Source organism: Sarcophilus harrisii, chromosome 3, assembly GCF_902635505.1.
Source record: "Sarcophilus harrisii chromosome 3, mSarHar1.11, whole genome shotgun sequence".
In the NCBI taxonomy this organism is placed as follows: Eukaryota; Metazoa; Chordata; class Mammalia; order Dasyuromorphia; family Dasyuridae; genus Sarcophilus; species Sarcophilus harrisii.
Genome location: NC_045428.1, coordinates 300,879,331 through 300,893,510, shown reverse-complemented (window position 1 = coordinate 300,893,510; position 14,180 = coordinate 300,879,331). Strand labels below are relative to the sequence as shown.

At 32.8% G+C, this 14,180-nt stretch overlaps 1 protein-coding gene across 1 annotated transcript in view; it reads left to right on the top strand.

Annotated features, from left to right (window-relative positions):
• The window catches only part of TMEM39A (transmembrane protein 39A), a 33,121-nt gene that overhangs the window by 7,278 nt on the left and 11,663 nt on the right, over positions 1-14,180 (top strand). Inside the window, exons 3-5 of the mRNA XM_003763609.4 lie at positions 2,265-2,487; positions 6,000-6,083; positions 10,844-10,998. Of these exons, the coding sequence (XP_003763657.1) occupies positions 2,265-2,487; positions 6,000-6,083; positions 10,844-10,998 (462 nt within the window). The remainder of the gene's footprint in view (positions 1-2,264; positions 2,488-5,999; positions 6,084-10,843; positions 10,999-14,180) is intronic.

Below are 14,180 nucleotides of genomic sequence, written 5' to 3'. Positions count from 1 at the left end.
ATAGTCACCATCCTACACCAAAATTTTCAAACCTAGAATGCTATTGCATGGTACATGACAACTTGCTAAAAATATTTTAAATGACTTGCTAGAATCAGAATTTTTTTTTTCTTTCTTTGTTCATTCATTCTTTTATTTATTTATTTATTTTGCTTTTTTTTCTTGCAGTAGGGTCTGGCTTCTGGGTTTTCCTTGCTCAATTAGCATTTTCAAAGTAGCTCCCTTTTTGTAATTTTACAAAATGCAAGTCTTGTTCTATTGTATCTTAGTGCAAGAACTCCCTGCTTGAGTAGTTTTCTGCAAGAAAACTATTGTTTTCCATTTAAGATTTGAGATTAGGAGCTCTAATTTATTGTATAGTAGATCACCCTAGTGAAAAATAGAGAGATCTGGTATTTTTTGGATATTATCAGCAGTATTTCATTCCTGCTCTTTAGGTGTTATCAGATATAAACTTGAATTGTTAGGGGTTAAAGATGATAAATCTTAAAAGGACCAAGGCAGAACAGGAAACACTACCTGTTTAAGCTACCAGTGACCCATTATAAAAGAAGATGAAAATGCCTTTTTGGATTGATGTACTTATGGACAAGCATTCTGCCTTGATTATCTTAGGGTGAATCAGTGTAGATACCAAGATAATTAAAAGACACAAAGACATTAAAACCTGATTCCTTAAAAAAAAAAAAAAAGATTTTTTTTTTTTTTTTTTTTTTTTTTTTGCAATAGGAAACTAGCATTCGGAGTTGTGAGAGATACCTGTTTAGATTACAATTAATGAATATAGGCTTAGATGTTAAAACTGAATCTTTAACATATATGCTTTCCAGGACCCTCTAGTTTCTTTATTAACATAACAATCTAGAATCCACAAAGCATGTAGTAATTATGTGACTCCAACATCCCACTGCTTAGTACTCCTATCTTGGAGGTATTAGGTTACCTAGGTTACAGCTGCAAAACAATACAAAGGAGAATGAACAACACAAAAGAAATGATTTGAGTCACTGGGAAGAAAATGACAGGGACTGGATAGAATAAGGCCACACTGGGAGGTGTGCCTGGTGGAACCCTGTTGTATAGCTTTGCTCTAAGTTGTAGATATGTTATCTACATACTACTATTTATACTCAGAACTTTGATTTTGGAGTTCTTTGTGAGAGAAAATGAGAAGCAGGGATTGAGAATGATTTTGCTAGAGACACAATCAAAAGGAATCCTATCATGCTGGGAATAAGAACCCCTTTCTTGAACCAGGTTTACCTAAAGTGATTATATACTGAAACATTTGCTTGGGGGAAGGGAGGAAGCCTTTGTCAGGAAAAAAAAATAGCCTTAGTGTTTGATTACTCAGTATTTTTGAAATTGGCTTGACCCAAAGCACAGCAGATTTCTTTCGATTTGTAATAGTGAGCAGGCTGTCCCCCTGCCTCTATCCTGTGTAGAGTGTTTCTTTGGCAGAAATACTCCCAAGTGATGGTAGCATCTATAAATTAGAAATTTGTGTCTCTTGCATCCATGCATTCCTTTGTCAAGGAACAGAGGCATTAGAAGATGACTGCTACCTGCTACTAAATCTATTGTGACTTCTGTTATTCTTCTTCCCTTTGCCCCATAACTTTAAGATACAGATAAAAGTATAGATTTATACATGGGAAAAGGTACTGGCTATGATGATGTGGGCTGAGGTGAAGATTATCAGTGAAAGACTAGGGGTTCATATACTAAATGATCTTGACACAAGTATATTGGTAGGTACTTCAGTTCATTAAAATAACATTTGCATCACAACCAAAGACATATATTTGAAAGTTGTCAAGGAAATTTTATACTTAACATTATTATTTGATTTTCATGTTTTAATAAGTTATTGATGTAATAGGTCATTCTAAGTGTGAAAAGATCAGGGAAGAGCAGGTGGCTTGATAGGGAGGTGGGTAGAGGAAACTGAAGAAAAGAAAATGTAAGTAGAATGAAAAACAGCACACCAAGAAAGCAGGACAAAATAGTAGAATAAGTATGAGAGTGTGAAAACATTGAGTTAGAGTAGTAAAGAGAGCAGAGGCTAAACTTATGGCCATTCACTTGAGCCAGATAGGGGGGTTGCTGGCTTTAAAACACATGCCCCTCTATGTACATGGTAAAACAGATCATTTTAATATTCTGTCCATACAACTGTTGTACTTTTTAAAGCTCTTTAGCCTTTTTTTATTGTCATCTAAGTATAAAAAGGTCTTGAATTAATTATAGTTATCTGTTTTCAGGAATGGTAGTGCTGTTGGCCTTTCAGTCCCTCCTATCACAGCCTTAATCACTCCTGAGCCTGTACGTCATTGCCAGATTCCAGACTTGCCTGTGGACGGGAGCCTACTCTTTGAGTTTCTCTTCTTCATCTACCTTTTGGTAGCCCTGTTCATTCAGTACATCAACATCTACAAAACTGTGTGGTGGTATCCTTACAATCATCCTGCTTCTTGTACTTCACTGGTAAGTTTTATTGACTTTCAAGTTCAAATTCCTTTAGTTCTTATTAGATTCTTATATGTCTCATATAGGTATAAAAATTATGTACAGCAAAAATATCTTTTCATTAAAACTTGGAAGAATCGAGTGATTCACAGTCCAATTTCTATTCCAAGAATCTTTTCTCATAGTTCATGTTTTGAAGGAATGAAAATAATTGGAGATGGATCACTTCTGAATTCTCTAGTGTGAATGCATATTTCTTGCACTATTACAAGTATTTCTAGAATAAATTATATTGTCTCAAAGAGTAGCATGGCATTATGGATAGATAAATCAGACTTAGAGTCAAGATAATCTGAGTTCAAGTCCTGTCTCTGTGGTTATTGCCAAGTCATGTAAATTCAGTTTTTTCAGGCAATTCTGGAAGACTATATATTTTAGAACAATTGCCAGTTTTCATTGTTAAGAGTTTTCTCACTGAAATTTCCCTATACTGGTGAAATCACAGGTATAGGGTTTAAAAAAGCAAAACTCAATCCCAAAAGTTTGGGATAATTTGAATTATGCTAGTGATGGTGTTTAGGTTTTTGCCAGTATCATTCAATAAAAACCAATTTTAAAAATAGTCAAACTCCACTTTGGGGAGTTGGTGAATTTGACTCTTCTGAGTATCATATTAAATTTAATGGAAATGTGAAGGCTCTGTGTTTTTGAAATGCAACAGGCCATAGGCTTCCAACTCAAATGTTACTCAGCCAGTTTGTTGTGACATTTTGGTGCATTCCAAAGTTGGCTCTGTTGTGTGACATTTTCCTGGATTTCTTCCCTACTCTCTGCTAATTGTTGACAAAGGGAATAGATGATGATGATAATCCTTGTGAAAAAAGAATAAGAATATCCAGAAGATGGATACTTGTATAAATGGCAACAAGCCAAGGCAATGAGCACTTTTCTGTTAAATGCTTACTATGCGTCAGGAACTTTGCTAAGCATGAATAATACAAAAACAATCTCAATAATACATTGAGATTATCAAAATGTTTTTTAAAAACAAGGTTCATGGCCCTCAGGTTAAGAACTCTTGCTATTGATTAATATGTTATTGTCAGGAAAGTTTGGACTAATCTGTTTTACAGTTAATGTGTCACACAATTAGTTAACATAATAATTTTTACTTCTTGTATTTACTTGACTCTTCCATAAGATTGTAATTTTCATGAAGGCTGAGGCTATGGCATATAATACTTCCACAATTCTTTATAGCAGTAGTATCAAACTCAAATAGAAATGGAAGCTGCTAATCTGTACATAAGGATTCCTTTGGGCCTTTTATTGACAAGTTTTAAAATATGTTCTGTGTTTATTGGTCTTTATAGTTAAGCATTTCACAGTTATATTTTAATCTAGTTTAGGCTGCCCTTGATACTTTGATACTTCTGATTTATGGTATCCAACAGAGGGGAGTGTCTAAGAGGTAACTCAGTAGTTCTTTGTTGGTTGATTAAAATTTTCTTTGTCCTTGTAATGACTCTCTCTGCTTTTCTTGAGTTTTTAAGACTAAGTAAGGAACTTTTCTACTCCAACCATTGTGATTAGAATTTTTATTTTTAAATGTATGTTGAAAGTATAACTGCTGAATCTTCATTATTATCTTTAACATGAATATAATCTAGTCCTAAAGCCTCAAAGAAACTTACAGATCCGAATTTGAAATTTTCTTGTTAACATTGCACATTCTGAGAATTTTTTATGAAATTGTCCTAAAATTATTAGTATTATTAAAAGTCTGAGATTCCATCTCATCCTCTGCAAATTTGCAAAGATGACAGAAAGGTGGAGTATTCAGTTTTGCAAGGGCTGTATGAACACAAAACTGGAGGAAGGGCCATATTTGTGAAGCTGTGAATTGGACTGATCTTTCTGGATATCATTTGAAAATTATGCAAGAAAAGTGGCAAAATATCTCTGTCATTTGATGCCCAACAGTCTTGTTCTTGGGTATATACCTCAAGGAAATAGATTGAATGTGCTGTAGTAATATTCTTTATGGAAGCAAAAACTTGAAAACGAAGTGGGTAACCATCATTTAAACAATAGTATATAAATGTAATGGAATATTATTATAAAGTATATGACTCTAAAGAATTCAAAGAAAGATGGAAAGATTTGTATCATCTACAAAATAAGCAGAACCAGGAGAAAATATGTGCAATGACCTCAGGGATGTAAATGAAAAAAAAATCACTAAAATAAAGCCAGACCTTGGGTAATTGGGAAAAACAGTGAAGGTCCTAGAACATAGATCATGACACAAGTCTCCCTTGTCATTGTAGGATTCAGAAGTGGGACAGGATGTTGTAGACATTTTCAGAAGTAGTCATTGTTTTTGGAGGTTTCTGTTTAATTGATTTTCTTTGTCACAAATGAAAGTTGAGTAATCTCAGGAGCTGGAGGGAATGAGAGTCTCAGAAATAATTATGATATAAAGACAAAATCAAAAATATGTAAAACAAATTATATCTGCTCTATCAGTTGATACATATTTTGTTCTAGATCCCATCATTGTTGTTGATGACAGGCAAGGCAGGGTGGTATACTCAAAAGAACAGTGGATTGAGTCAAAGATCTAGCTGTGTATCCTTGGGCAAATGACTTCATTACACTGGACCTCCATTTCTTTACATCTAAAATGTTTGGATCATATGTAAGGTCCTATCTAGCTCTAAAAATCTATGGCCAAAATGCTTTTCCATTTTGTGAGTAAAAACACTGCCTAAGATTTTGGAAGCTTAATTAACATGCTCAACTGAGAGATTACCAGAGCTAGGTATGTATTTTAAATCTTTTGACTTTTCCAGTCATCTGTGCTCTATACCAGAGGTGTCAAAATTGTGGCCTCAAAGAGGCCTGGAACCAGGTTAAAATGTAATTGGGAAATTTAAAAAAAAAAATAAATAAATAAAAATACTGTACAATATAATGTTTGTGATTTTTTTTTTTTAAGTCAATATGCAGTCTGCAAGGATCTGTTTCTATTTTGAGTTTAATACCATTGCTCTAAACTATAATGCAAACTTTTAAATTGTACTTTTAATGACATTTCCAATTTATATTTAATTCTTTGGTCAGCCAATAATTATTTGTGAATTGTGGCTAATGTTTCTATAGCACTTTGACGTTTGAAAAGTGCTTTACTCCCAGGGAACTCTGTATGGTGTATAGTGCCGAGTACTATCCCATCTACAGACTGAGAGAACTGAGGCTCAGAGAGCTGAACTTTGTTCAGAGCTGTACAGTTAGAATGTCATAGTTGGATAATAAATAGTGTTTCCTAATTCTAGCACCACTAAAATACACTACAATTTTTTTATCCCTGACTATAATGGTAGCCCTATAGGAAGTGTAACTTTTGGATGACTTGAAGATGCTTCACTGTTAGTGCAAACTTCTTTTCTCTGGAAACTAACATCTACATAGTACTTTTCAACTGAATACAGTCTGTTTCTTTCTGATAAAATATTTGTTCTCTCTAGAATTTTCATCTCATTGATTACCACCTGGCTGCATTTATCACAGTGATGCTAGCAAGGAGGCTTGTCTGGGCGCTCATCTCAGAGGTAATGCCTATTTTGCTATGTTCTTTCTCTTTCAAGGCTCAAGTTGAAGATCTTAGGGTTATTAAAAGTGTCCAAGTTAAAACTTATTACTACTTTTTAAAGAATTATTTTTTAAAAATTGCATGATGTATAAAAGAAAAGTGTTCTCCTCAAACATGTTAGAATATTTGTTTAAGGAGAGCTCAGTTTCCTCACTTTTTCTTGTACTATATTGAGTGATAGTTTACAGAAAATTTCCCACATCCCCTAATTATGAAATTATAACTCCTTTTGGAATAGTATTGAATTTGAATTGCTTATAGATTTAAAAATTCCTTTTAAGTTCATTTGACAGATTTGATTAAAGAAATTACTTCATATTTTTTAAAGCTCAACTTAAAAATTAAAACCATTTACCAGTTTCAAATTTTGCATGCAGTTAGTTCTATGGATTATTATATAAATTTCAGTCTTTAAAAAAAAGATCATCCTCTAGGGAGAAGTTTTATTTTTTTATCAGAATGTATTGTTATTACCGTGTTAGATTCTTATACTGTACTGTTTTCTAGTTGTTATTTGTCAGATAGCAATCAGAGCTAGTAATTCTTGACCTGAGAATTTTGCCTTAGTTCCATGAAGAATATTCAACAAAGCAAAAAGAGCAGTTTGGTCAGAGGCCTCCACCCTGAAAAGTGATTTAAATCCTTTGAGTTAGTCCCAATTTTTAGCTTTGTTTTTATGGGCAAGAATTAAAAGTGAATATTTGAGGTTACATAAGGTTAGTTTTCTGTATTTTTTATAACTAAAGATGTTCTTTGGTTTCATTTTTTCATGGAATTTTGTTGTCTAACCATCTCAGTTGCTTGGGAAAAAAGGGGGTCAATGGATGTTCATTTAGAATCAGAATGATTAGTCTCAGCATCGTAGAAAGTTTGAGGAAACATATAATAGTCCTTGGTGTTTGTAGAGTGCCATTTGGAACAAAGGAAAACCATTCAACTTGATCTTTCATCTAAAAGACTCTCAAGGAAAATACGTTTTAGAAAGAGTGATTGCTTGCTTTTATTCAGGCTTATTAAGATCCTGAGCCAAGTTAGTTTTATAAGATGCCTGTAAGAAGAATGTTAACTAGAAATGTTATGTCTGCCTATTTACTTTGGAAAAATGGTAAATATGTTCTCTTTGGCAACCATTTCATGCCTGAAACATCTTGCATATGGAACTAGGGATGTTTATAAGGACATCCTTGTGCCAAGATATTCAACCTCACAGTCTTGAGTGTGAACTCAATAATGAAGGTTTTAAAACCCAGTTTAATGATTATTACATCCTAAAAGTTCTTTTAAGCCATCTGAAATGCAGGGTTTGCTTTCTTAAGTAACTTGGACTACTTCCTATAGAGAGAGGAAATGAGGTGGTCCAAGAAATTTTTTCATTGTGACTTTTATAAAAAAAGCAAATGGGAGACAACTAGGTAGTGTAGTGGTTAGAGCACCAGCCCCGAAGTCAGGAGGATCTGAGTTGAAATCTGGCCTCAGACACTTAACACGTCCTACCTCTGTGATCCTGGGCAAATCGCTTAACCCCAATTGCCTCAGCAAAAAAAAAAGGAAAGGGGGGAAAAAGTGAATGGATTTATTCAGCGGTTGCTATTATTGACTCTGACTTTTAAAATGAAGACAAATGATGTATTGGAAAATATGGCTATTCTAAAGAAATGTTTTTGGAAAAGTATACAAAGCTGTGTTTACAAACACAGATATATATTGTAATGGAAAAATGCTGAATTCATAGTCAGAAGACATGGAGTTTTAAAACACCAGGTCTTTCATTTATTATTTGGGTATGGCATTTAACCTGTTGAGGACTTAAATTTTCTCATCTTCAAAATGAAAAATTTAATACTTATACCAATCCTGACTTAGAGTAGGAGAATGTGTTTTTAAACTGTTGTAATATATGAAAATGAACTATTTTTAATTAATAGTTTAATAATTTAATGACACTTATGGATTGGCTTTTACATTTTTTTATGGGAAAATTGACATAACTAGAGTCAACCTAGCTAAAATTTTTGCTGTTTGACTAATGCAAAATGAAACGATAGTGGATGATGTAGTCACAAAACCTGTTAGGAATGTTTTCAATGAAGAGAAATTATTTTATTTCCCATTATCATTTTATTGCATCTTTTATCCTTCCTACTTCATGCCAATCTCCTGGGATGTTTGTTGTTACTTCAGAACTTTTGGTTCGCAGTTTCAGTATTTATTCAGTTGTTATTTTCCTTAGATACTTTTCCTGCTCTTGAGGATACATTGCTGCAGGTAACAGTGATATTTCAGTGGTCCAGATGCAATGCAGATGTTTTCCTGCAGTCCAGATTATAATTGTGTATTATTCATTACTTATTTACAAAAATTATGTAATATTACATCAGTGGAACTTAAGTAAAATTAATTAACAAAGTAGATCATTCTCAAAGAATAAACTTGTTTTAAAAAGTCAAGTCTAGATTCAGTTAGGTCACTTTCCTTCCTTAACTGTCCTCAGTCACACATTAAAATAATCCTGGTTTTACTGAGGAAAAATAAAATAATAAAAAATTTAAAATCCTAGTTTTTACTCTAGGCTTTTATTTTAATGCTGCTTTCTTACTGATTCTGAATCTATTTTAGAGTCCAACTCAAGTATGTTTTTTCAGGACTTACACCATTTTGGCCTTAAAATCTTTTTAGTTTCTCTCTTTTGTCCACTATGAATACTTCTCAGAAATTCATTCTTGTACCTACTGCCATTTCCAACCTGCAACTAAAGTTATTACGTGTGAACTTCAGCTCCATCCTCTTTCCCTGAGCTCTTCTCTCTTCATTTTTGTTTTGCAGAAATAGCAAAGGGGCATTACTGCAACAAACCCTAAAAGTCTAGATAACTTTCCATTTACAAGTAAAATATATCTTTATCCTTCCTATTAGCTTTTGAGGTGGAATATATTCCAACTTGAAATTGATTTAGCATTTAGCAACTCCTAGCACAATTTTAGCAACAAGAAACTTTTGCAAATTGTATCCCAAAAAAGTTTTTTTATACAGAATAGAATATTTTGAACATATATTTTAAAGTTAAAATAGATTTAACTAAAAGTGAAAAATAGAGAAACTACATTATGTCAGCAATATTATTCAGTATTGTTTTAAACCATTTAAAATACCTAGACAGCACAAAATACCTGAGCATATATCTGACAAAACATTTTTATACAAATACATAGAACTAAACAATTGAAACAATATTTATTGCTCACGAGTAGGTAAAGCCAAAACAATTAAAAAATAACTTTCAATCGTAATAGTAATAATTTTTCCAATTACTTGTAAAGATAGTCTTCAACATTCATTTTTTGTAAGATTTTGAGTTGAACATGTTTTTAACTAGTTTTATGGCCTTATTTTCCCTTTAATTTCCTAAAAAAATTAACTTAGTTGGGAGAGTGCCAAAAACACCATGTACAGATTTTTAATAGATGTTAATGTTAGTTTGCCTGCCTCTTGTTTCCTCTTTGTTTATTATCTATGTAACAGGGAGGATGTCTGCCCTGAGGAAGACCAGTCCTCTTTAAGGAGGTGCTGGAGCTAATAAACCCACCAACTCAGAGGCCATTCAGAGGTGAGTCCCATCCATTGGGCCCTGTTCTGCCACCTCCAAGTCCACCTCCCTCCTGCCAGGACTAAAATTTATTGGGCTGCTACCTCACTGATTAATAGCAGCCAGCCCTGGGGACCTTGGAAATGGGGCTGAGTGGGTCCAATGGCTGAGGCTCCTTCTCCAAGGTTTTGGCTGAAAGTTGGTAAATAAGGCTGAATTAGAATGGGTATCATCAATGGAGAAGCATAAGGTTTGTACCTATTCAGAATAACTGAATTTGTACATCATTGTAGGCTTAAATATTACATTATCATCTTATCATTATTGCTACTTAATCATTTTAAAACTTCCACATTTAATGGCAACATGAAGAATATTTAAAGGGAAGAATTCTGACCTCAACCCTGTATATTAAGGAAATATACATAAGAAGAATACACAGACTAGCATTTACTCACTCTGGGGCTAGGGGATATTTGTTTCTAATAGCTTAATTTGTACAATGTATCACTACATATTTTTCCCCTTCCTCATCTTTGCCCTTAGCTATTCATGACCTGACTTGAGAGATTGAGAGCCTTGGAAACACTCCTTGTGTTTTCTTTTTCTTTTTACATGTGCTTCTGATCTTTTATGAGAGCAGACAACTGTCTTAGAAGTTATAGAGAGTCAACTTTTCCTTCTACTTCTTAATTTTTTCCTCTTTGAAGAGGAAATTGGGAGCTACATGGCTCCAGGTTCTGACAAATGTTTTCTCATTGTCATAATTTAGCCATCAGAATATTGGATTTAAGAAAAAAGGATAGATTCCTATATCTGTATATTCCCATTTTGTAAAACTTAAAAATCTCAACATACTTGTTTCCCTTCCATTAATTTGGAATCTTATTTTTTAAAACAAAACAAACAGAAACTATAAGTTGTTGACGCTTGAATGGGTTTTCTTGGGTGGAGGGCTGTTGAGTTTTCTTTTCTTTTCTTTAATTTTCTTTTCTTTTTTTTTCTTTTTGGCTTTTCCTTGGAACATTAGTAAGCCCAGGTGTCCTCATTTTAACCATATTTGTTTTGGAAAAAAATAATTACTATTATATTCTCTACTTTATGAAATCTTATATCTGATGCTTCTAAATTTCCAGGCCTCTAAGGTGGGTGCAGCATCTGTGATTCACTACGTGTTACTAATAACAGCTCGTTTGGTGCTGCTTACCTTGTGTGGATGGGTGCTTTGTTGGACTCTGGTCAATCTTTTCCGAAGTCATTCAGTCCTCAATCTCCTTTTCCTTGGCTACCCGTGAGTAATACATTCTTAACATTTTGTTATCGACTCTTAGCAAAATAATATAGGGAGAAGTAAAGAAATGGTAGAACTAGAATACTTAAAAGAAAAAGCATCCATTTTGGAAGCTTTGTTAGGTAGGAGTTATTGGCACTTCATATATTAGGAGGACAAGTATGATGCTTTTAATGTGTAGAAGAATCAATTGTAGAAAGGATCAAGGTTTATAATGCTTTTTTTAGACAGATACTTAACTTTAAAAAAATATTCTTGGCTCATGTAAAATAATCAACTGTCAAGACATTGATTTATTGATTTTTGTACTCCTTTATTAAAGCATACAATTAGAATATAAATTTGGTACTTCACTAGAAATGATCATAAGTGTGTAGAATGAACTATAAGTAAAAAGCTGTATTTTTCAATAATGAGCTCCTTTGTATGGTTAGAATCATAATTCTTTATAGAAGGAAGAACCTTTTAGAAGTCTTGTAGTCAAGTCCTCCTCGTTATGCATTTCAGGAAACAAACTCAGAGAGATCAAGTGATTCTATTGTCATATTTGAATTGTTTTAACTGTTTCTCTTTCAAAGGAGGAGGGACAGATTAGCTTTGGATAATATATTAAGTCTTTTAATGGACACCCAGTATAGAAAAAAGGCTTGATGAGAAAATATGCTATCAGTTTAAGGGATAACTTTCTATTTGGTATCAGTGATAGAATTAAAACTTAGATTTCAATTAGAAACTGGTAAGGGCAGCTAGGTGTTGCAATAGAGTGCCAGGCTAAGTCAAGATGGTCATCTTCCTGAGTTCAAATCTGGCCTCAGATGCTTACTGTTTGACTCTTGATCTAGTCACTTCACCTTGTTTGCCTCAGTTCCTCATCTGTAAAATGAGCTGTAAAAGGAAATGGCAAATCACTCCAGGAAAATCTCAAATAGGATCATGGAGAATTGGATATGATTGAAAGGACTGAACAGCAAAATAAGAAAACTTAATGTGATAGATTTTTTTTTCTTAAATAAGCACATTTGATTTTGTGCCCATAATATGTTTTTCTACAATTTGCAGCATTTTAAATGTAGGTTTCACTTTTTAAAGATACATACTATATATTTTATGGCAATGATTTATTTTCATTTTTCTAGTTTAATTTTGCAACTACGTCAGAAAATTGAGCAACAATTTGGTTATTTTGTTTTCCAAAACATTTAAAAAAATGTAAATCAGTCTTATTCAATGAGTAAATAATGTTTTTATATTTTTTCCATATGCTATTAAGAAGAATCAATGGTAAAATTATTGAAATCATATTACTGAAGTAAAACAACAAATATTCTAGGTATTTTTCTTCCACATATAAAGTTATTCAGGTAAAAATAGGCATATATTTTGAGCACAAATCTCCAATATATTTAATTCCTTTAAATATCAATTCACCAAACAGTCATTTATAAAAATAAACTACTTCAATCAGGTCAATAAGAGAAACATAAAGTATATGGCTAATTTCCTCTTCCTCTATATTCATAGACTAGAAAAGAAAGAGGATCTTTTCTGCTTTTTCAATTCCCAAATAATTTCTCAATTTAGTATAAATTAGACTGAAAGAAGAAAATATTCTTTCTACATCTGCAAAAGATATTGCTGCTAAAAGCTGGATTATCACTTCAGTTTTCTTTGAATCCAGGTGCTTGACTTCCAGTGTGATTTTTATTCAAAATCTCATCAATACACATTTTTGTGATACTTTTAACCTTGAGCTTAAAATTGATTATAATTGATATTACAGAGGGACAGTTGCTTTCTGTGTCTATATATCCATGTCATAGCCTTTTTTCTTTGATATTTAAGGATTGTGAGAATATTGATAAGCAAAAAAAAAAAAAATGGGCTAAAGGGAATTCATGAATTACTGATTCTTTTTTTTTTTAAAAAGATTATATAAGTGTTTGTCATAGTTGATAAATTAAAGGTATAATTTTTATTATAAAGTCTTTGAGTTTTAAATATATCTTAAAACTTTCTACTGCATAGATTTTATTAAAGAAAGCATTTTAAGAAAACTTCCAAGAATCAGATTTATAATTTTTAAAGGTAGTTTTATGAAATGCTTAAGTAAAGAAAGAAGAGAAATGAAATAAAGGTTAAAGAAGATTTAATTTCTTCCATGCACATGAAATTTCCTTTCATGATGCAACAGGAAGCATTGATTTCAGTAGTCATCTTTTAATAGCCACCTTTTGTCCACAATAGTACAATTAACTGTAGCAAGTGGAATAAAATTTTGTAAAGTTTTAATAATTAATGATGTTTTAATTTAGATTGTCACAACTTTATGTAAAGGTGAAAATTTACTTTGGATACTAAGTTATAATTTATTTGCTACCTAAATAAATCATCAGGTCAATGTATACTTATAATGGTTACTCAAAATATTTAGATTGAAACAATGTGCCCAGCACTGTACTAGATGGCAGAAAATATAAAAGTATGAAGACATAGACTTTGAGGAGTTAGAAGTCTTGGGGAAATGATATCCCTGCAGAAAACCAGATAAGTAAATGCAATATCTAGTCAAATGAAAGACTGTATGATATTGTTAGCATAGTAAAGGAAGAGGTACAGCTGAGCTTTGGGAGAGAGAAGGCGGTAGGGTATGATTAGTAGTTTCAAAGAGTATATTAGCTTTTCCCAAGCTGGAAGTGTTTGCAACCAGCATATTAAAACAGGGAGAAGTAGGGTGTTCACTTCTGGTTTTGGAAGGCAGACCATAATTGAACTTTTGGTACAGAATACATAGTATTTGGAGGAAAGAAAAAGTAAGAAACAAGTAGAATTTGTCATAGTGTAGAATAGCTTTGGAGATTGGATGTTTCCTGGTGTCTTTTCCTGTGTGTCTCTGTTGTGGGTGGTCCCCTTGTTCTTATGTGCCAGTCACTAAAGTAATTGGTGGGCAAAGTCACTTTCTAAAGGCCTTGAAAACACCAAAGAGATGTGGCTTTGATGAATGTGTTAGTTATCAAAGGCTGTTTCTTTAATAGCACCTGCAAATGCTTTCTTCTCAGGCATTGTCATTATCAGATATAAGACCCAATCAAGTGTCTACACTAAGTATTGTGGGAAATTAGAGAAAAGAAAGGTCTGTGATGGGACAGTTTGGTAAGTTGAATTTCAAAAGAAGTTTAGGATTT